This window comes from Ostrinia furnacalis, unplaced genomic scaffold (genome assembly GCF_004193835.3).
Source record: "Ostrinia furnacalis isolate ACB-3 unplaced genomic scaffold, ASM419383v2 OfSCF7587, whole genome shotgun sequence".
Classification (NCBI taxonomy): Eukaryota; Metazoa; Arthropoda; class Insecta; order Lepidoptera; family Crambidae; genus Ostrinia; species Ostrinia furnacalis.
This window is the reverse complement of record NW_021137826.1, coordinates 18894-43841: the sequence shown is the minus strand read 5'-3', so window position 1 is coordinate 43841 and position 24948 is coordinate 18894. Positions and strand designations below refer to the sequence as shown.

Sequence of the window (24948 nt, the reverse complement as noted above, 5' to 3'; positions counted from 1 at the left end):
GAGTCAGCACAAAAATATGCGGTTTCTACTTTTGGGTATCCTATTCAAATATGGCTCTTTCATTCCAAATAGATTTCACTTTCGTACTTGATTCAATGGTGAATTTATTTTCGTCTAAATTCGTATTTGGTTTTGTTCCAAGTTCTTTTTTTAACATTTTTAAACACTGTTTCTACATTGTTCTTGTTTGAATATTTTATCCCAGCATATTATTGTCTTCATTTCAATTTCAAAGTCCAGCACTTTGTATGAGAATAAATTAAATAATATCAAGATTTAACTTGTTATCAGAGGATTTTATTCTTATTAATATTTTTCCGTTGCCATGGAAATAGCTTAGTATCTCGACCGCAAAATCGTCAGGCTAGATTCCGCTGCATTTTGATCATAGATAGAGCATGCCGGTGAATTGTACGTAGAAGTGAATGTGCATTAAGTGGGGGGAATGGTGATAGCTAGATAACGATGGAGCGATAACGGGAGGCCGCCGCGGCTAGCGTCGGTCGCGAATTTTTTACACTTTTTGCTCGTCTGAGGCCAGACCTTCTAGCGGTGTTTGCGGTGTGATAAAGTTGTATCGATGTTTACCGGCAGTCACAACGTGTTGACTCGGTGGAGTGTCCTCGTCGCTATCTATAACGTGTAAACTGTGCCTTCGCGGACTGGAAAACTAATTTAAAAGATAAAAACATGAGTGTAAAATTGTTAAGTGAAGTGTGAATAATGAAGGACTCTGCTCCACGGTGCGAGGACGTAGCCGACAAGCTGGTGCGCCTGTTCGGATGGCGGCAGACGTATCCTGTGCAGAAGCTGCAGAGGAACATCTTGCCTAAACCTAATGAGACGGTAAGGGTTTTTAGAAATTATGTAGAGAAAGGGCATCCTTGCGGCTTGTGATGAATTTTCTCCACAATGCTCTATATTTTGTTTTGCAATATTGACATTATTTCATACAACTTTCCTGCGGAATAATTTAAGTTGGAAACAATATTTTAATTAAATACGAGTATAGTAGGTATACTTTCCTAATATGATATGCCCGTAAATCTGAAGCGACGACTTTTATTCCATAAAAGCTAGACTTAGTCATTTCGTGCCTTGAAGACTATAGTCTTATATATATAAAAATGGAACCCGTTTCGCGTTGTCACGGCATCACGTGTGAACGGCTGAACCGATTTCGATAATTCTTTTTTTTAAATGTTTGTGGAAGTCCAAGGATGGTTCTTACGGAAAAAAATATTAAGAAAATCTCTACGCTAAGGCGGTACGAAGTTCGCCGGGTCAGCTAGTTATTTATAAGATAGAACCTACTCGTTGGAATCCCACTTTTTCCCCCTAGAGGTTTTCTGTTTGGGGTATAAAACAAATGCCTTTTCCATGATTCAGTTATATGCGGAAATATCTTTATTAGTATGTTTTCATTTCTATCAGCTTTAAATTACATTTTTAATCTACAGCACGCTTAATTTTTGATTATGGAAAGAGCTGCACGTGTATCATAACCTGCAGTTAACTTGCATAACAAAGGTCAATTGTTTTGTTTGATCAACGTAACTTCCCGTGATACGCGTGGTTATCGCGCCTTTCACGGGCTTTGTGATCTGAAAGTGTTTGAAAGCATTTCATTATAGCGAATACAGTCAGGTGCATAAAAACAATACGGAATTGTGTTTAACCTTAGATTATTACTAAAAGGGAAGATACGTCACGTGTCACGCTCAAAGGATGTTCAGGACACCATTTTACTTCAGTTATCTGTCTGTAAGGCTTTAACTACTGAGTATATTAATACTTCTTGCACATCAAAATTGCAAAGATCTACAAAAATAACCGTTCGTTGTTAACACAGTTCTAAAATAGTAAATCTCTTTTTAAAGCTTCCTTTAGGGCTAGAGATATTAAAATTTATCTTCTTAGTCATTATCACAATGAAAAAGCTATGTAAAGCTTTCAATTGATTAGGGTATTCAGCACCATCTATGGCTCTACTTATCTATAGTAGCTCATTATGTTGGATCCTAGAGCTTTGAACTTAATACTTAGCAGTGCTGTCTCTAATCCTCATTCATGACATCATGGGAGGGTACTTAATTGAGACAGATGGACCCACAAATGTAGAGTGGGCTCGCAAATCATACCTTCTAAACATACGGAAGTATTTTGCTTCAAGTAGTTCTAACCTACCTGACTGTACATCGCAATTACGCCAATGGTATTCCTATACCGTCGACAATTCACGCGCGAGGTCACCGAACCCGCGTGGTGGCGTGCGAACCGCCCCGTTGACTCATACGTCATGCGAGTCCAGATAAATGTACTTGTGTGGAAATTACTGGAAGATGAATGATATACAACCTATACGACATTTGGAAGAGCATCGTGGTAGAGGGTTTTTTGCTGGTTTTAAATATGAAACCCGATCGCATTATGACCATTTTGCGCATGGGACAAAAGGCGAATGGGACTGATTTCGAATGGGACGGAATGCAAATGGGACCGAATGCGAATGGGACTGGGAATGGGATTTTTGAATTCGTGACGAAATGTGAATGGGACGGTCGCGTCAAACCCAAATGAAATAGCTATGTAATATTTAGCAAGCAACATAGAGATAATGAAACTTGAATTTATAAAATGAAATGTAAGAAAATAATGTAGCTACTAAGTACGAGTATTATACCTACTACGTGTACCTACCAACCCACTATTGAACCGAATAAAAGAGAGCCGCGAGAGTTGAGAGAACGTGTCACGTATCAAACGATCTTTCACTTTAATACGAGTAAAATCTTTATTCTTTGTTTAATTCTGACCTCGATATTGCTGTTCATACTCGACAATTTACTGGGAAGTAGACAATTTCGCATCATGTATGGTACGGTTAAATGTGGAGCTATTGTAGAGCGATCTGGGACGATTCCAATAAATTACGATTTGCAGCTGTTGTCTCTACAACATTCTTCTAATTGCTCCATATTTTTGAATCAGTTGGAATTTTATTTGATGTTCTTTACAAATTATTGTTTATTACTGTTTACCTACTTGTGAAACGATTCACGAGACCCGACCGGGGGAGAAAGGCTTTGTTAATTATTTCGCATTGTGACCGCCAATAATTGATCAAAATTACCATAACGTATTGTCTTTATTGGAACAATTTTACGACCCGTGCAAAAACACTATGCCCTATCTATTTTTGCTGGAAAGTTACTGGTATCATTCGATAGAGTTTTGAGAACAGTTTGCAAGAAATATCAATTGTGTAATTAATCGAAATTGAACTTCAATCGAATACCAAATAATGGGAACTGACCTTGATTGGTTAGTCAAGCGGCACTGCGCAAGAGTGTACCGCGCAGACAACTTATTTTTCTTACAGATAATGCCCAAATTAGAATAACTATTAGGATGTTCTAGTAATAATGTTTAACGAGAAACTAATTAGAATAGAGATCATTTATGTATAACATGATAGTTACTACGAGTGTAATTAAATTAATACGTCAAATAGCATACATTCCTTTGTAGATCAATTTGAAGCATTAATTAGTTAAAAAACCTTAATGTAATGTAAACCAGAGGCAATACACTTGTAAATGCAAATATAATTTTGTTGTTATTATTATTATAGCCTGCCATGCATGATGTTATGCTGTAATATCGCACTAATTATAACTAGGTAGAGTATTTTGTTTAGCACGATATACCTAATTATTTATAAGCAATGCACTAAATTCGTAGAGTCCTACCTATTTGTGAGTAAAAAAGGATTTTAAACATGGAAAGTTCATCATCGTCATCATCATTTCAGCTACAAGATGTCGCCCACTGCTGAAAGTTCTCTCCCAATGATTTTAGAATGAAAGTTAATTTAGACCAAATTCTAACTGTGGAGACTAAATGACGAAAAGTCAATTTATATTTGACTGCTCATGCACTATAGTTGTGTTGTGGTACTCTTTGGTTACGACAATACGACACAATTGCAGGCTGCGTCCACTATGCGACCTCTGCGCAATCCGCATTGAGCGCGTGCGCATTTCCGCCGAGTTTGTATAGCGAACTCAACGCAAAGTACACAATAACTATTACTATATTATGGCTTTGTACACCTTCAACTAGTGAATAGCTTTTAAAAAATAAATATTCATAAACGCATTTTAAATCTTTACTAATATTATAAATGCGAAAGTAACTCTGTCTGTCTGTCTGTCTGTCTTGCTTTCACACCTAAATCACTGAAACGATTTTGATGAAATTTGGCATAGAGATAGTTTGAGTCCCGGGAAAGGACATAGGATAGTTTTTATTCCGGTTTTTGAAACAGCAACGCGCGCGATAATGTTTTTCTGTGACAGACAAAATTCCACGCGGGCGAAGCCGCGGGCGGAAAGCTGTCAGTCATAGGCTGTAATCTAAAATTTTTATTTCAGCAATTCAGTCCTATTTCAGATACTTACAACAAAAGAAAATAATATATTCTCAAGGTGGTAGAGAAAAGTCGACCTTTGTTTCAACTTGTTTTCCTTGATATTGAACAATTTTCAGTAGCCTTCGATTATGCTGTTCTAGTTTAAAACAATACTTCTGATATCTCCAAGTAGGTATAGTAACGAAAAGGTAGTGAAATACATAGTTCCGTCATAAGCATAAGTGTTTTTTGTAGAAAACTGTTACAGAGTTTTCTCCATGTGGGGTAAACAATTGACTATAAAAAGAGGTGTAGCATTCATTGTCTTTCATTGTATTTTTATCAAGCTACTTACTAATGAGGAATTTCGTATATAGGAAGTATGTATTGCATATTTTACTTGATATCTATAGATAATGCGACGCATTGCCTTTTGCTGACGAATTATTTCACTTCGTCATACCTACCTTGCTAATCTCAATTATTTTCAACGTTGAAGTTGTTTGATGTATAATAATAAATAATAAATGATAATATTTTACACGACTGTGTGCTTGGTGCAAATATAACACTGGGTGTGTTTTCGAAGGCCACTTTATTGAAAAGACAATAAGAACTAAGCTTGTCCATTAATCATTAGCGTATTATCTTTGGTATTTATTATTCATGTCGATAGAGTCATAGTCATAGTTAGATAAATATTTGCTCAAGATTAGCCTAAGAAATATTTTGGATTAGGTATTGTAAGGAAAAGTATACGACAAAGACACTGAAAATTTTTGTATGCTTATGGCGCAGTTACACTATGTGGGAAATTGATTGAGAATTCGAGATAGTGTAAACACGCACTTCAGTTAGTTTCGCCGTGTGTAGCTCATACTTCGGTGTGCGTGCTCGCGTTTCGTCTCGGTCAATTTCCCGCATAGTGTAACTGCGCCATTAGAGGGATTACCAACCACGTTATTAAATAAGTTTTCCTTTTTGATAGAGCAATCGATTGGATTTGCGAAAAGGTTGCAAAAAATGTGGTCATCTGAGGCAGATTATATTTTTGTGAAAATTGTGAATCAAAAGTGATATGAACATAAACATTTCAAAACAAATGTGACATTAAATTATTGATAAACGGAATTGAATACAATATAATGTGTTTATTATCGGCCGTTTATCGCGCAGCACCTGTTTCACTCGTACGGCTTATCGTACGCTCTGTAATCCGGATTATATGTATAAGTAGTCAGCGTGTTAGAAAAATAATACATTTTTAATAGCTTATTCCGACAATCCCCTGCAAAGAGGTTCTTAGGAATATTTAGCTGGAAAAGATTTCTAAAATTTCAAAAATCGCTTTGAAAATGCGTCTAGACTCTGGATTTACGACTATGTAGGTATGCGAATTTTTAACCATTTGTCCAAATGAATTAATTTTATTTTATTTGCATTTCTGCCATATCTGTTCAATTTAAATTTCCAATTAAGAACAATAATTGAAGATAATTATTTAGCAATGTGGTCGGTGTCACCTTCGTAAAGATAATTGATCTACTTTAAATATTGGTTTTCTGAATTTTCTGATAAAGTATATTAACGTCAAGGAATTTCAGACTTTTTCAGTCACCATCCTAAACCTAGCGCTACAAACATTATTTTTAAATGGTGATAAACAATGTGACTAAGGATTTGTTACTATTTTTAAAATAACTCCATCTAAAAATGCTAAATTGTGTTTGGTTTTGATTGTTATTTCGTGTATTGCCTTTATTGACTAGTGAGTGGGCGTAGAGCCATCCACTGTAGACGCTTTAATGCACTAACGGTGCGCAAGCGCTGAACAATTACCGTTACTCTGTTTACACACATTCGCTTGTTCTAATTTCAAATTGTGAAAAAGTCTATGCCACTACTTAATTAGGTATACTACCTTTTTAACGCGGTACGAGAATTCAGTGGGTTTTAACCTACTTTGTTTCCTGTTACTATTTTTTTCTTTTGACTTATATTTTGACGTTTTATTAAAACAATTTATGATTTAATGTTGAATAATTGATTGATATTTTATGAGTGAAACATGTCCTAGTAAGTTATTTAACATGTAGTATTAAACAACATCAAGATATTACAACATGCTTCAAATAAATAAAGAGTAATTTAATGATTTATTACTGAAAATACCAACAAATTTAATTATGTTACAAAAAAAGGTTAGTTACAATTTTTTAAAATAAAAAACGTCGTTCATCTTTTGTTTATAAATTCAAATAGATTGTTCTAATACACTAATTAGGAGTTTCATTCAATTAATAGCTAAAATTTAAATATTCATAAAATATAGGCATTTAGTTTAGTGTTACAATCCTTCTTATCAGCAATTCAGCATTGTTATTCACTCTACATGTTAATTTTCAAGTTCTTGTGTTCTGCACACGCATAACGTGACTGATTTGCGTACCTACACGCAGTCTTATGTGAGATTTGACGAAATTATTGTAATTGTCGTAACTGTATTAATCAGATTAAAAAATATAATTTGACTTCTTTGGACGTCTCCGTTTTAAATTATACAAACATTCTCGTAATCAAGCCGGTTAATTAACCTTAATTAATGAGAGTTGGTTATCATTGCTGATCAATTAAAAGTATTCGTCAAATGATTAATAAAACCAGGAACTTATTTTTGTTTGTGTTTTTATATAATAAAATCATTTTTTGTTAAAATTAGTCAGTCCACGCGGGATAATAAACAATGATTACTTGTACGTTCCGAACTATTCCAAATATAATATGATACAAATATCCAGTTCCAGCAAAGGCGTACATAATTCATAATTATTGCATGTCACATGCCGTGAAAAAAATAGATAAAAAATTCTTGCGTTTTATTTCTGTTGTGAGATCTTTCTAATCGTTCCGGCTTCAGTTCTATTTGTACCGCGGCGCCGCGCGACTGTGCGTTCGGTCGATTCGATTTTCCGAGACCGCGGAACTCTATGGTTTCTGTGTTATTATTTTTAAAAAGTGCTAGTGTTCGTGATTATATTTAATCTGTGGTTGGAATTTTGAATGGTTTATTTTTTAAATCATGGAATCGTTTTCGGCCGGATGTGATCGCTTGAAAACCGTCATGCTTTATTTGTTTGATCTGTTACACTATTAGAACTAACTGCATGACTTGTTCCGATGGAATTAAAAAATATATGACCGCGTTTTATCCTATTCGAAATAAAATACGAAACTGATAGAGCTCTACTAATTAATACATTAAGTTTACGAAACAGTAAAAATATGGATCGTGTCACTTATTAAATTAAGAACATTTAGCCGAATTATGTAATTAAGTATGTAACAATACTTTCTTCGAAATCAATAAGAGTACGTATTCGATTGCACAAAGCTGTAAAAACATTGATGAGTGCTATGATTGCAACTGTGAATTTGCATAACAACTTTGCGTCGCCTTGAGGTGTATTTGCAGAAAATGCGGTCTTCACACGTCAATTTGCAATGTTTGGCAAGCAAGTTACATGTACAGTTGACCATCTAGCTTAGACTTTATTGTGGACAATCAATCTTTACTTAAAAGTTAGCCGCCGGTTATGAAGAGGAAAATCTAACGCTCAATCTAGACAGAAAAACTAATGTTTATTCTACCATTTGGCAAATATTTAACGACGATAGTCTGATGATGGCTTTCGACTCGAGAATGAGTCTTAAGCCATGTTTCCACCAAGGCTGAGCGGAGCGGAAAAGTGTCGGGCTGTCAAATTTTTCTATAGAATTTGACAGAGGAGCTGCGCAGAGCGGAGAAGTGAAGTGGAGTTAATGAAATCTGATTGGTTAATCAAAACACTCTCTGCTCCGCTCCGCTTTGGTTGAAACCGAGGCTTAAAATTAAAATTATTCAAAACTTATGACTCTACATTTTACTTAAATATGTAGTTATTTGAACGCTTGAGTACTTCAGATATTTTTCAAAACCAGCTTTTAACCTTTCAGCGTTTTTCTAACAAGTACCTACATTGACGCAACGTGAGTGCTTAGCATTCGGCGCACGCGTCAGACCATAACGCCTGCATTTCCGCCGAAGCCAGGTTAGGCCATCGACAAATTAGTCCACTTAGATAATAGCTTATGAATATACATCGCTGTGATTCGGCTAAATATGTCCGCAGATCCTCCATTCAACTGGACGATAAACCTTAAAAAAGGAATAAATTATTTACTGCTTTAATTAAGCTGGATTAATAAAATTGAGGTCTTTGAATCTCAGATAGGTACTAGCTAACATTAAAGTGGATTGAATATTTTCAAAATTGAAACGTTTTGCGTCCAAGGATTCTATGGATACGAGATGCTTAAGTTTGGAAGCATCATTCATAAATCTTAATAAATTATGGCGTATTGTTATGAATATTTAGAATAGAACAGTCTATATTCTAGTCACAGGGAATATCATGCATGACGTATGAACAAACTTTATCAGAGAAACAATAATAAGAAGAAATCTGTAAGAAATGCAAGTATTCATTAGATACGCTCTGCTCATAGGTGCACTCACGCAATCTATGCTATGATGCTCGTACCTATTACGTTTCCAATTCTTACAAACATGAGATGTTTTATTACAATTGCAGGACTTACACGTAATTTAAAATGGGTTTTACTATCAATTGTCGAAACTAACATGTCAAGAAATGACCGCATAAAACACTTCACAAGAATTTCTTGGCTGATTTCTTTTCTAATCAACGAAATAAATAATAAAATTTTCATTTATACTTGCCTACCTTTTGTTCTCTACGTTTCTATAATAAATTATATTTATTTCTAATCGAAGTTAATAAATTCATCAGTATCTTTTATGGGGCGTAACAATTAACATCTGGTGACGACCGCGAGTGGTGGACTGTGTTTGGTCAGTGGCGCGCGAAGGCCAAGGTCTCATCTGCAAACCTGCCTCCACCAGATCGCAATCAATGCAACCAGACGCAAACTTAGCCTCGGATCAATCACACCGTGCACTCAATAGAATACATACGCTCTATCATAGAGCAGAATAAGCTTCGCAAACATTTTCTTTCTCAATTTTGTGCGTGGCCAGCGTGACGTAATCGAAACAAGAAAGCGCTTTTAGGACTTTCATTTGTTTTTTAAGCAGTGTTCTAAAAGACAATGGGTAATGTGTACTTAACAAACCTTCGTTTCACGACTTTATGCGTGTAAAGTTTGTGAAATCGATGAGTTAGCACAATGTGTGGTGTGACGTCAGTGACCTGTGGACGATGGAGGTGATTCAATGGCAGTGACGATGGAAGAGCCAGATGTGTCCGAGAAGCCTGTGCCTCCGCCCAGGTTCAAGAAGCTAGCTCGGCTGGCAGCTGCTAAGGAACGCCGGTCGGTGACATGGGTACGACGTTACATCTTGCGATTGTTGATTCGTTGTGCTATTACAAAATTTCAACGGTTTTTAGTCATGCAGAACATTTTGGTGGAAGACGTTTGATCTTTATACAATCAGTACAAACCGTTGAGTCTTTGTTTATATGATGAATACTTCAGGATTAATTTACCTCGTCTAAACGAGCGTCGTGATTTTATCTTATTTGTAGGCGTAAGGTATTGTGCCTTTTATTCGTTGATCCCAAAAGCCTGGATGTATTGACATCGCTTTCAGATTCGCACTGATAAAGGCTCGTACGCTTTGACATGAACTGAATCTCGATGACATGACAGGCAGATAAAGGACTGACGGACAAACAAAACGTTCGCAGACATTGTACGGCAGCCAGTGAATAGGCCGAGCTGCGTAAATACCGCGTGGGAACACTTCGTTCCTACTTAGATACGAACGTGTCTGTAGAAAAACATATAAATTCGCTAAACCTTACTAACAATGCGAATATTTCGCACATTGTCATACAGTTAGGTTTTGTGATTTCATATTATGGCGTTTCCCGTTAGGTTTGCGCGCAATCAGCGGTGTATCAACGTTTTAATTGCTCTGAAAGTGCGACTTTCATCTGCAACTGTCGTGGAATTACTGTTTTGTTCTCTCTTGAAAGAGAGAGAAAGTTCCTGAAGAGGTGGCGATATACATTTATTTGACACTATTAGAATTATTTAAAGTCTGAGATCAGGCAGTCGTTTTTTTTTTTCAAGTAAAAATCATGATTTTAGAGATACCTTTAAGTAACATTATAAATGCAAAATCCTTGTAACATAAACCCTTGGTTTTATTATTGCTGCACTTTAATATGAGAAACTACACTCAACATCTAATAAACCGCACCTTCCGCGACGCGAACTTTAAAGATTTTCTTCTGACACAATCATGGTACCCCAACAATATTGGTGTTATTTGAAAGCCCAATAAATATCCTTAAAGAAAAATACATTTCATTTCTAAATAAATAATTAACATATACCATAAATGTGACTTAAAAATAGACCTAACTTTGGGCTCACCTCTGGGATCAATAAGACCAATTTTTATGGTTATAAAACCAAATTAAGATCTCACGTGTCCTCTTTAACAGATGGATAGCGATTAATCCCAACATAACAGTTTTATAGTCATAAAAAATGGCTATAGCGTAACTACCTATTTTTTGAAGAAGTGACTCTGGATCCTTGTAAAGACACATTTTTGGGGTAAAAACCTTTCCTTTAATGAAATGAAGTTTAGAACTAGGCTTTTAAATGGTACCAATGTTGGTGGGAAGTGGGGATGCATACGTTTGATAAGTGCCTGTCGCGGGAGGTGCGATTTATTTGATGCCGAGTGTAGTTTAGTTACATACCTTTATATTTCCTTTGCATTCAGTTTAGTTAATGTTGTGAGACATATCGCTTGAGGAGAAGTTGAATAATTTCATGACAGAATTTATAAAACTTTATGAGTTTTTTTTATAACTCATTTAATTTTTGCAAGTAGACTTTTAAAAAGCACTTTTACTACATAAACTTGATCATTAAGTTTTAACTAACCTAAGTGCCTATGAAAAACGAAAGAATTTCCCCTTAGGGTAAAAAGACTAACCCTGCCTCCCGCCTTTGCATTATAACAGGCTAAATTAAGTCAAATATTAACGAATTGTCTCCTCTATTCCAGGGTCCTGAGACATGGGTCGGCGTCCGGGCTCTCCGCGCGAGCTCCGGTGGCATCTTGGACCCGGACGACCGCGTCCGGGATGTGGCGGACGACCGGGAGACGCTGACGGCGGAGTGCACCGGACAGACGCCGCAGCCGCGCGCAGCGCAAGCAGATGGCGCTAGTGGCTCGTCGGCTGGCACCGCCTCTCCTGACATGTTTAGGGTACGTTTAGAAACATTAGTTATCCTTGTTCTTGAACATTTAAGGCCCACTTTGTTGGGTAAGAATAAACTATCTTTTTCCCGCGACTTAGCTCACGTGAAATTCAGCAGAAAAACGGACTTACGTGACTCATAAGTAATTTATAACTCAATTCTACATGATAACTAATTAACATATTATGTAATTATTATTCAATACTACTGTAACATTTCTATAAAATACGTTCATTAATTTTTCGTGAAAGAGTCTTAACAAAAATGTTATCTGTCATAATACCTACATCCAATTTTATTCATTTTAAACAATGAAATAAATAACTAAACAAAAAAAAATATTTAAAAACATTAAAATCTTGGCCAAAACGAAGCCCGCCCTGAATGAGGCTGTGTCGGTTTATGTCTTTGCCAGCGAAAAAAAAATTACGCGGGAAACGGCAGAGCGGCGCATCGAGATAGGCGCAGTCAGTTTTTGTTTTGATTCAGTAGATTTTTTTTATAAATTATAATATTTAAATGAGCCCTATTAAAGTTTTTAACGATAAATTATGAGATAATAAATTGAAATAATATTCTAAAGAGAATTGTAATTCCTCAAAAAAAAATTTGCAAACTTTATTATGAGGCTGTATAATTTTTGATATCATTGCCTGGAAAAGGTAAAATTAAAAATAATTTTACGCGGGAGTTTTTCTTGAGAAAAATTCGTGTCAGGACTTGTTTTTCTTCAGTGTGTTTTCTTTAATCCTGGAGAAAACTTGTAATTTCAAATGGATACAACTCAAAACTTGTTTAGCGATGTAAATGACGGGAGGAGTGTGTCACCAATTAATTGCAATTGTGTTTTCAAAATGGGCTCGTGTTTTTCAAGATGTTCTTGCGTTAAAAAGCCGAATAAGGTCAGTTCATGTAACTCTTTTTATTTGCGAACATTCTGTTTTGTGAAGTTATAAGTAGATATTATGTACTAAGTAGGTAAACATACCTATTATGTACTTAAGTACATTACAGTCTTTAAAACTTTTTAAAAATAAAATTGTAGTAGTTATTCAGTTGTAATGAACAAAAGGTTTGTATTAGCATAGTACCTAAGTAGTTAGTAAGACCTAATGATTTGTGCGCCAATAACTTTGTTGTAGTAAGTTTGTTCTAAGAAAGTACTGTACTGTTGTAGTAAGTATGCTAAATTGCTATTAGAATATAAAATTAGTATTAAAGTGTTTAAGTACCTATTATCCAGATTTAAACTGAAACTTTATTAACCTACTTTACCACTTGTTAAAAAATAATCAAATCAATTTTGATGTACCCAAAGATGTGCCTGTAAACGTTGTTCAATCATGTCTACATCAAGCAAATAATTAGTAGAAAATAATGTACGAATTATTCATTAGCCTATTTCAAACACTCGCAATACTATCAACTTAGGTGCACCAAAGTTTATAAATGTGCGTAAATGAGTCACAAATCACACATGGCGGCTGCGCCCAAGTCGCTCGATCGAATGCGGCTAGGTATTACTAGATAACGAGCTGAAACTAGGCTAACAGGATTACAGACCTCGCACTCACTCGACCGTGCCATAATGGAGTGTAGGTGTACAGTAAGCCACTGTCTCCTCAATGTGTACACAGCGAGCGATCGAATACTGTAGGTGAAAATGAGAGGAGGCAAGACTATGATTAACTGCATTAAATCAATTTTGATATCACTATCGAAAAACGAAAACAATGTCTTTTTTTGTAGCTTTTCGTCGCCTCAAAGCCTTCATTGAAGTAGATAAGCTCGTAAGTTGATAAGATACTTCCTGAGATAGTGTGTGACAGACAAAGACCAAAGCGTATCTACCTATTTGCACCTTTTTTACTCAACCTGAGAGAGCCTTCGGTATCAACTTGCAGTAGGCACTGCCACGCCGCTGTAACTGCGACATAGTTCCAGCAGACTTTTTTCATATTGTCAATATTTTTTCCTTACTTCCTCTCAGCATAAAGGTTACTACAATTCTCAATAGTTATTGGATTTAACAAACACGTCATTCACTCCATTCTTACGTTTTTGTATCGTGCGCTAGATCACGTAGAAACAGTGCGTGTTAATATACTGCGGAAATAATCTAATATTATTGAGTGAGTTTGGTGTAATGTGATATTGGTATAGTCACGGTCTAGCAACAAGTTCTGTTCCGATTGACGAAGTACGATGTCCTACTCAGAAGACAACATTTTTGTCTGCTCACATAAGCGAGTCAATTTTTTGTTTGTAGAACTTGAATTCTTTTTGAAGAACTTTACGGACGTTGACTTTGTGAAGTGTCTCAAATCAGCTGCATAATTTTATATTATTTTAGTCACAGGTACACAGGGTAGGCTGGTTTTAGAATCACGCTGACGCACGCTTGACCGTCAGCGCTGATAGCCGAAATGTATGGAGCGTCGGCGCCGAGCGATCAGCGTCACTCAGAAACGTTCCCTTCAATTACATACATTTTGATTTGTCAGCGCCGACTATCAGCCAGCGGTCAGCGCGATTCTAAAACCAGCCGTAAACCGCGTGCCTGACTATCGGGGTCATGTTAAAATCTATCGAGTTTTCCCGCGAACAAATTCATCACATCATTCACCACAGACAACAGTCAATCAGAGCACATCTTTTGACTAACTATTATGTACCTACTTCAAATATCATTGGATGGTCATCATGGAAGTTGATCCATGCACGATAGACATTTCCGAGTTAAAATCTAGTATTTTATACGGCTTTTTTTGGTTTGTGTATTGTGGGCTTACTCTTTAATAACAAACTCATTCGGGGGAGCAGATACTGTGGTCCATAGTGGAGCTAGCTTGCCCAGAAGATGCCTAGCTGTTTCATTCCTTAAAGGCTCTAGGGTTGTATAATTTCCAGAACACAGAGGCTAGCAGGGAATTTTTTAAACTAATGGTCATCTTGACCTTCACTGGTTGGGTTTTTATTGGCTCATGCTGTAAGTAGATCCTGGCTACACAGGAATTGCAGCGGTGGGAACGAGAGAATGGGAATAGTCCCATTCGTCCAATTAATGGTCATCTTTCAATTCCAGGGTGGCGGTGGCGTCGGCGGCAGTATGCGGGTGCCGAACACAGACTCGTGCGTGGAGGTGGGCGAGGCGGACCTGGAGGACGGCGCCAACGGCCTCCAGGTCCGTCGCGGGAGTGAGCCCACGTTACACCAGGACACGTTACCTCCCCAGAGATCGGTGAGCTTTGTTTGTTATTATAAACATCTTATTAGGAGGTCTTTTTAGGGTTCCGTAACCAAATGGCAAAAAACGGAACCCTTATAGATTCGTCATGTCTGTCTGTCTGTCCGTCCGTCCGTCCGTCTGTCCGACCGTATGTCACAGACATTTTTTTCCGAAACTATAAGAGCTATACTGTTGAAACTTGGTAAGTAGATGTATTCTTCTGTGGACCGCATTAAGATTTTGATGCAAAAATAAAAAAAAAATATTGGGGGCTCCCCATACTTATAGTTCATTCAACTTATGATGGTGATTTAGACAGATAAAACGTTTCGTTTTATGATTCTAACTTTCTACGAATAAAAATATTGAGTTGTAAAAATCAATTATTTTTGTGTGTTTTCATCCTTCCAAAATATCAATCACTAATCTTTCTCAATTAACCTAAACAAGAATTTCTAATTATTTATTAGTTTATTATTTAGAAAAAATTGTGAAAAAATATTAAATGAATTGCTTCTGCGTTGGTCGGAACTTTTGCTCATAGGGATGGGACATAAACAATCGTAATAAATCAGTAATCGGCATGGTGGTCATCTTACAATCGAATCACGATTATTATCTCAGGCAGGTCAAAGCTAAGTCAGTACGTGTGCGTTTGCCTTGGATGACGGTTTTGTTTTATGCGATTTCTCCACGTATTGTTTGTTATTGTTATTTTGATGTTTTATTGAATAAAATGCATATATTTAATTCTTTGTGATTTATTTTGTACCACTAAGAATATTCACGTTTATTCCATTTCCAGATAGTTCAAATTCATAGATATAATTTTGATCAAGATTAAAAATCAAACAAATAAATGGCGATTAGATTTCTATAGAAAATATTCTCGATTCTAAAAAATATCGATTAGGTTTATAAGGAGCGCCTCACTAAATAGAACTGTCATAATCACCATCTTACGCTGAATGGACTATAGAACTGAAATTCAATTTTTTTTTTCATCAAACACATACGTGTGGGGTATCTATGGATAGGTCTTCAAAAATGATATCGAGGTTTCTAAAATACTTTTTTTCTAAACCGAATAGTTTGCGTGACAGACGCTTCCAAAGTGTAAAAAAGTTGGTCCCCCCCCCCCTCTAACTTCTAAAATAAGACAATGAAAAATCTAAAAAAATCATGTGATGTACATTACTATAAAAACTACCAACGAAAATTATTTTGAACGAGATCTAGTAAGTAGTTTTTTTTAATACCTCGTAAATCGTAAACCGCTTATTACCGCGTAATCTCTCATACAAATAACTTAAATAAAAAAAAAAATTCATAAATCAATGGTACGGAACCCTTTGTGCGTGAGTCCGACACGCACTTGGCCGGTTTTTCATTTCTTCACTTTCCATTACACTTACATCTTCCGCCTAAGGTTGGTAAGTGCGTACCTCCAGTCGCCAAAGTACTTCAAACATCAGCACAGCAGGTCAAAGTGGCACATCACAACACATTCCTCAGTATGGAATTAAAGCTTAATGTTTTCAAAATCAATTACCTACTTTTTGCGGTAGATATGGTGACCTATCTACACCTGGAAGAGATGGTGACCTCAAAAGACGTTTTGAGTGCACTTCTTTTGTTTTGCAATATTGTAGATGGACTAGGAATTATAATAATTCGACCAAGTCTACTTATAAATAATCATTTTTATCCACGTAGGTGTTTTACGTATGCTGTCTTTGTGTTGTCAACTGAGTATAGTAGTAGTAAGTAGTATCTTGTACCATCATTGAAAACTATATGACCACAATCTAAAGCCGAATGTTACCCTTTCCAGGCGACAGAACAAACCAAGCGCTGGTCAGCCGCCGTGGTCTGCCGCGACGACAGCAGCCGGATCACGCAGAAAGTGCACCCGCTGCCGGACGGCCGGCCGCCGGACGCGGACAGGCACGCGCCGCCCGGACAGCACTTCCAGAGGCAATCCAACCGGCTGTCCATGCAGTTCTCTGGACCTGGGTAAGATAACACTTTGTCTTCTAAACTTTAGACCTGTGTGCTGGAGGCTTACGCCCGTATTCACAAACATTACTATGAGGTCTCACAGTGCGCGTGAACGCACAGGGTGACACACGTGCCAATGACAGAGCTCTATTCAACGCTGTGCGTTCGATTTGCTGCTTCACTTAAGCATGTATCGTTTGTGAATACGGGTGTGATGCTGGTAGCAGACCAAGAGCTAAGTTACTCAATAGCTTAGCTCGCATAGCTGACGCAGTTATTTTTTTTTATTCAGCACATAGCAAGTATTTGATTGCAATTGCACCTGATGTTAAGTGAGATGCAGTCTAGGATGGTACATAGGCTGCCTTGTGAGTGCCTATTATAGGGTGCAGACAGACTGCAAACTATGCAAACATTATGGAAAACAGCGTCAGCTATGTAGGCTAAGCTAAACTAACTTAGCTTAGCTCTTAATCTGCTACCTGAATAATTTGTAAGTATCACTGGCATATAGGTGATGTGACTGCAACAGGTCGTATGGCGTGACGTACATCTTCATACAATTTGACCGTTGTAGCTTTTTTGATAAATTGTGGTAGCAGCACAGGCATCAGACTTCACTCTGAGGTTTTATTATTGGTGTGAATATGTATCACAATCATTCACCTGCATTCACAATCATTCAAAATCATTCAACATATTCACCTGCTTGTAATAATTCCAGGAGTGGCGTATGGTTAGACGCAGCAGAGAGAGTGCAGACTTACGGTAGCAAAAGTCTTCCAAGAGACGCACGGAGAGAACCTTTAGGCCAAGATACACCTCCCAATGATCATCAGAACCATAGGTAATCAATCAGTCATTTTTCATCTAAGCAAAAGAAGTTATACCTAGTTGCATTTAAAGTAACTAGGTATTAGTAGGATTTGTCTATCTTCCATCATACACTAATCTTCCTCACCCTCGATTATATTTACTTAAGTACCTAATACTAATGTATATTACATGTATTTTCCAGGGTAGAAGACATGCTTCGATGGGTGACCGGAGTCAACAACGTAGCGAGCGTGCATCCTGTGCAAGAACGTCCACTTGATCTCTTACCTGAAGGTATGCTTTTAATTTACGTTGATGATCTTATAATTCGTTAGTAGATTTTTATTTAGTAGGTTGATTGATTTTTTGAATTCAGATATCTATTACTTTGTTACTAATTGTGCAGTCAAAAATACATATTTGTTGCAAAAGAGTTCCTGACCCAAGTGTAAACATTAGTGCTTTAAAATGTACTTACAGTAACCTAGGACTAGGAATGTTCTTCAATAGATTTTATATCAATTGAGTCTTTAGTTTAGGGTTCAAAATAATGATGTCACCTAAGTCTAGGCACATACTATCGATTTTTCGTCGGACAGTTGATCAGTATGGGCATGTATGGAAGTGCGCACATTACACCGATTTGATTTGGCCGATTCTTCATACAATTTAAAATCAGGCCTGTCGGCCAACCAATAATCGATGGTCTGCGCCTAGTCTAAGACGCAACAGTGTTGTAGTCTATGGCACATTCAATTTTTAGAAAGAAGATTTAATGCCTTCCCCTAGTAACGATTGATTTATTTTCTTCAGTGGGCAGCAGCGAGCGCGCCATATCAGGCATGGAAGTCCCGGTCAGTCCCAGCAAGCATTCATCAGGCGCCATGCAGACGGTCACAGTCGCGCTGGTCAAAGGCGAGAAGGGGCTCGGCTTCACCATCACCACGCGGGACAACCCCACCGGGGGACACTGTCCCATCTACATCAAGACTATCCTGCCCAAGGTATGTTGGTTTCAGTCCCAGCAAGCATTCATCAGGCGTCATGCAGACGGTCTCAGTCGCGCTGGTCAAGGGAGAGAAGGGGCTCAGCTTCACCATCACCACGCGGGACAACCCCACCGGGGGACACTGTCCCATCTACATCAAGACTATCCTGCCTAAGGTATATTGGCTTTAGTCCCAGCAACATTAGGCGCCACGGAGTCACAGTCGCGCTGGTCAAGGGAGAGAAGGGGCTCGGCTTCACCATCACCACGCGGGACAACCCCACCGGGGGACACTGTCCCATCTACATCAAGACTATCCTGCCTAAGGTATGTGGGCTTCAGTCCCAGCAAGCATTCATCAGGCGCCATGCAGACGGTCTCAGTCGCGCTGATCAAGGGAGAGAAGGGACTCGGCTTCACCATCACCACGCGGGACAACCCCACCGGGGGACACTGTCCCATCTACATCAAGACTATCCTGCCTAAGGTATGTGGGCTTCAGTCCCAGCACTCATCAAGCGCCATGCAGACGGTCTCAGTCGCGCTGGTCAAGGGAGAGAAGGGGCTCGGCTTCACCATTAACACGCGGGACAACCCCACCGGGGGACACTGTCCCATCTACATCAAGACTATCCTACCTAAGGTTAGCTGAACTGGTGCCGAAACCTGTTTTAGTGAATCCTTATGTAGCGTCTTACAGTTACAGGATGAGTGCCGACGATTTGTATGGGATAGTTAGTGTACGAAACCAAACCCAATGATAGTCGTAATAACACTGATTTATTTCACATAACACAATTATTTATAAAATGATAGAATAGCAGAAGTACGAACGTACGTGACGTATAAAAGTGTGCATAATTGCTATTTCTAAGTGACCTAGATTAGGTATGTCGTTGACATTAACATAATATGTGCGGTAACCCGTACATCCTGCCACTCTAAAAGAAGGACAGACAAAAATTATATAAATGTAAAATAAAGTAACAAATTAAGAGTTCAATAATGATAACTAACAATAAAAATGTAAACAATTTCAAATACAAATAACAAGTTTGAATAACTTAAATATTTCATCACTGAACTACGTTAATAGAAGGGATGTCCAGTCGCACAGATCGTGGTCGGGTCCTCGGTGGTGTGGCCGCTGCCTGATCGACGCTGGCGACTGCTGTCATCGGAATTGAATTCGCTTGAGTGCTCGAAGTCTCCATGTTGAGGGCTCCCTTGATTCTTCGCCATCGCATGACCATGAAGATGCACCCCGCGACAATAATGAGGCCCAGTATCGTATAAAGAACTGAGTACTGATGCACGTCGTGTATGCTGAGTGGCGCATTCTCCTGTTCTTTGAGGGTTCGGATTTGAGTCTCCATACTACGCCACTCATTGTCATGATAATCAGGTGTAAACTCGATGCCTGAAGAATTCAATATGGAATTCAGGATCGAAGTTTCTGACAATAATGGTAGGTCCCTCTGGACTTGAACGTGGCTCAAGTAGTTGTTGTGTCCAAGTATGGAGAATGTGTCAGTTTTTACGGTACAACCTTGACCGATTTCTAGAAGGCCGTTCCCGGTTAGTGACTTCATTGTCATTCCACTGTCGGTGCAAAATATGCGTACCGAGCATTTCCCACAACATGAGTATAGCCACCTGTTATCGCTATGTAACTTGATCCATCGCTCGTGACACGGCGCCTCCTTTGCAGTGCAGAGTGTTTTGTTATGAATACTCAAGTTACAAATCGACTGAGTTATTTTTAATTCATATATTGGCTTATCTATAGAGCACAGTAATTTGTTTGTCTGTGCGTGGATACAGCTTTGAACATCTGTTTCTGTTAGAGTGAGAAGTAGATCTCTTTGCAGATTGAATGCGATGTATGGTGTTTGAAATTCTACAATATAGGAGTGCTGAGGAAGACTTATTTGTTTAGCTTGAGATATTTCGTCACAGCCTTCAAGTAGGTCATCCATGTAGAATGACGACATCAGTGCAGCAGCAGCCAAGGGGAACTTATGCGCGTCGTCCAAGGCCAGCTGTTTTAGAGTGCGCATTGCCAGGTAAGGAGCCGCCTTTGTCCCGTAGGTAACAGTTGTAAGCTGATACTCCTTTAGTGGTTCCAACGGTGTGCTCCTCCATATAATGCGTTGTAAATGTTGATCGGGTTCACGAATATTTATTTGGCGAAACATCTTCTCGATATCAGCGGTTATAACGTATTTGTGTTGACGCCATACCAAGATGAGATGCTGTAGATCCTTTTGTAGATTAGGACCGCGCTCCATTAAATCGTTGAGACTGCGCCCGGTTGATGTTTTCGAGGATGCATTGAAGACGGTTCGAAGCTTAGTTGTAGTCGACTCAATTTTCAACACACCGTGATGAGGGAGATAGCACGATGGTTCTTCATTGTGTTTTGTAACTAGAGACATGTGACCTTGTTGTTCATACTCTCTCAAAAATTGTTTGTAACTTTCGCAGAATTCCTTGTTTCTTGACATCTTGCCCTCCATGTTGTGAAACTGAGCGATCGCCTTACTTTTGGATTGACCTAGATCTTGTTCGAATCCAGGCTTCATGGGAATCGCAACTTCATATCTTCCTGTGCTTAAGCGTCTTGTTGTAGACTTATAGACTTGCTCACAGTATTGCTCTTGTTGTGTCAATTCAGTAGCTGAGTCACTGATTCCTTCCAGCTCCCAATATTGGGATATATCTGACAAATTGTTCACTATAACGTGACAATTAAATGTTTTGACGTTGCCAGAGAGTATCCAGCCCATCCTGGTTTGTTGAGCGATAGGAGCCATGTTCGAGCCCTTGATTAGACCGCTCATAATGATGTCAGAGTATACGCTTGCGTCCAGAAGGAGGTCAATTGGTCTGGAGATGTTGTACTCCGGATCAGCCAATTGTATATGTTGTAGATGAGGCCATGACTGTTTATTGAAGGACACGTTGGGCAGATTGTTGATGACATGCTTAATGACTAATGCTTGTGTCGTAAGCTCATAGTCTTCATATATTGATTGGCAGGTGAGTGTGACGACTCCCTTGCCTTGTTTAGATCCATTCCCGATGCCAGATACTGATGCGTGATACCGTTGTCGAGGCAAGCCCAGCATCTGAGCAGCGTTTTCGGAAATGAGTGATATCTGAGAGCCTTGATCCAAGAGAGCTCTCAGGGTGACGTATGTACCATCAGCAGTTTTGACCTTGATTGATATCGTCGTGAGTAGAATCTCTTCATCATTCGTTGCTACGTGATTGACAATATGTTGCTTATTATCTTGATGTGTTGAAATTTGAAGTTTGTTCGTAATTGGAGTTGTAGGCACGGGCGATGACCTAGTTGACTCGGCCGGCCTGTTCGATGACTGTTGCGCAAGGTTCACGTTCGCGTATGCTTCATGTAATGCAGTATTGTGAGGTTTTTTACAAACTTTGCATCTTTTTGGTGACGTGCATTGGCTGTCTTCGTGTGCGTATAGACAGTTCTGACAAAATTCGAGTTTTAGGACGGTCAATAACCTCTCGTCAGGCGACAATTTCATGAACTTGCTGCATCTGTATAGGTAGTGGTTGTTGTTGCATATAGGACAGTTTGTCGAACATGTCGCAATAGCTTGAAATTCTCTGTTTTCAAATTTCTTATAGTGATGACCGCCACCATTTTGAGATTGAGGTTTATGAAATTTCTTGTTCGTTATCATCTTTTGCTGATAATTCTTGTTAGATGATGATGTTTGTCTCTCAGTTGTGCTTATTGGCTCAAGCGCATTGAACTTGCTTTCTAGGAAATTCATAAGTTCAGAGAGTGATGGTAAGTCACGTGGCGATTTGCGTGCCTCCTTGTAATCACTGTATGTCTCAGTGTCCAACTTCTTTGCAATTAGATGAACAAGTAGCGGGTCCCAGGTACTTGTGTCGATACCTAGGTTCTGTATGGCATGAATGCATTCCATGGATGTGTCATACAGACGTCTGATCTCAAATGCCGACTGTTTGTGAGCGGCGGGTTGATTGATGAAGATTTCAATCTGTTTTGTGAACAACAGTTGAGGGTTGTTGTATCTGTGAGTTAGCAGTTCCCATGCCGTCTCATAGTTATCAGCTGAGATGTGTAGATGTTGAATCAGTCGCTCAGCATCTCCTCGCAGTTTACCTTTCAAATGTTGCATCTTTTGCGTGTTGGTAAGGAGGTTGTTGTTATGAATACTTTCCACGTACATGTCGTAGAATGTAGGCCATTGGGTATATTTGCCAGTAAAGGTTGGTATGTCGATTTGTGGTGTCGACTGTTGAAGATGCACAGTTGATGCAAGTTTTAGGTTCAGAGCCTTTTTAATGCCTTTGTATGATTCTTCGTAGGCATAAAACTCGTCGTCATATTGTGTATTTGAACCTTGTAGAATGTTGTCGATTTGGAGGTGCAAAGCGTCGATTGCACTCCAACGTGTTTGAATGTTGCGTAACTCGTCTTCCAATTCCCATTTGTCACGTATCTCGTCAATTCGCAGGCTTCTTACTTGTCGGTGAAAAGCTCTGAAGTTCGTTTGTTGTAGAGATAAAAGTTCGGCGGCCTGACCCTGATCTGAAGATGTCGTCAGCGCTGTCGACGTAGACGGCATCGTGAGTCTTGGCTGTAGCTTAGGTGGTGTCGGCAATGTAACCGTTTCAGGTTGCACGAACTTGGGCAGCGCTGCAGGAGAAATTGATGCAGCGGTTTCACTTGCAGGAGGAAACGACGATATCTTGTTACGCACAGAATCGAAGTATGTTCTTGCTTGTCGGTATTGATCTTCCACGAAGTAAGGATCCTTATCGTTTTCATAACTCGATAACTTGTGGTCATTGCCTTGAAACTCGGCCCATAACTTGTCAAGGGTGTCGAGTCGTTCATCCAAGTACTTACGAGTCTTCCTGATAGCGGAATCCTTGTTAAAGTTGCGTTCTACCTTCTTGATCGCTTCAACAATGTCGTGTTGGCGCTGAAGTAGACTCTCCATGTTTGTGGTTGATCATGTGGTGACACTTCCGAAGATGAAGATTTTTCACACACTGGTTTGTATGTTGATTGATGATACTTTCTCGCAAGTCGGCGTGAAAGTTTGATGCAGTGGTCCGGGATACCTTATGTCCTAGTGAACTAAGTACGACCTTATGCGCCTTCTCAATTAAACCGGGGATTCCCTCTTCCGGGAGGCCAGTCAACCGATTCGCAGTCGTAAAAAATCCACAAAAACACAAAGTACCTTTAGCGTAGGGCCACTGTTGTAAGGATAGAAGTCCCAAGCGTCGATGGAACCTCAATAGTTGTTTGATGATGTAGATCGCAGCATCCCCCGAGCGTCGACGAGAGATGAGGATCACGTTGTTGAGTTGTTTCTCGAAGGACCAAAGAAACTGTAGCGTCTTACAGTTACAGGATGAGTGCCGACGATTTGTATGGGATAGTTAGTGTACGAAACCAAACCCAATGATAGTCGTAATAACACTGATTTATTTCACATAACACAATTATTTATAAAATGATAGAATAGCAGAAGTACGAACGTACGTGACGTATAAAAGTGTGCATAATTGCTATTTCTAAGTGACCTAGATTAGGTATGTCGTTGACATTAACATAATATGTGCGGTAACCCGTACAAGTAGGTTGACTGTAAAGAGACAAAGTTCGTATTCCTTTAGTAGGTTGACAGACATTGATTGCACATTTAAATGTTTATTTTGATTTTTATGAACTGGCGAATAAAGCTTGGTATTGAAAATCGAAATGAAACGAACTGGCCACGACTTCTATGAGTAACTTCTGCTTGTAGCTTCACAAACGTGAATTTGAAGTCTCTACCCTCTACAGATTTTGTTCACATTGTAATGAGATTATGTTTTTTTTGCGCGGATCTCTTCTTTTCTATCTACAATACAAGTAGGTAACCTAAGTTAAGTACTCCCATAAAACTACAACTAGAAAAAAACACCAACAAAATGAAAATAATACTTTTTTTGTTACTAGGCGAAATATCAATTATACACAACAAGTACAAGTTAGTCGTACATCGTAAGTGTATGAAGAAGCAATCTGATATGTTATTTTGATATTACAAGTTAGCTTCATTCATTTGAAAAGACGTTATCATTTTAAGCCCACGTTAAACTCTCAGTCGTTATAACGTCTAAAATTAT

At 38.6% G+C, this 24948-nt stretch overlaps 2 protein-coding genes across 2 annotated transcripts; one reads left to right on the top strand and one right to left on the bottom strand.

Moving 5' to 3' along the window:
- Nucleotides 1-541: 541 nt before the first annotated feature.
- Nucleotides 542-18944, top strand: LOC114365403 (partitioning defective 3 homolog). The gene is made up of 8 exons (XM_028321970.1): nt 542-846; nt 11523-11726; nt 14805-14960; nt 16783-16964; nt 17674-17796; nt 17968-18059; nt 18579-18769; nt 18816-18944. The coding sequence occupies exons 1-8, from the start codon at nt 724-726 to the stop codon at nt 18942-18944; spliced, it is 1200 nt and encodes a 399-aa protein (XP_028177771.1). The 5' UTR covers nt 542-723.
- An 885-nt stretch (nt 18945-19829) lies between these two features.
- On the bottom strand, nt 19830-23768 carry LOC114365408 (uncharacterized). Its single transcript, XM_028321976.1, has 2 exons — nt 20576-23768; nt 19830-20173 (listed from the first exon to the last, which is right to left on the bottom strand). The coding sequence occupies exons 1-2, from the start codon at nt 23766-23768 to the stop codon at nt 19830-19832; spliced, it is 3537 nt and encodes a 1178-aa protein (XP_028177777.1).
- Between the last annotated feature and the right edge of the window lie 1180 nt (nt 23769-24948).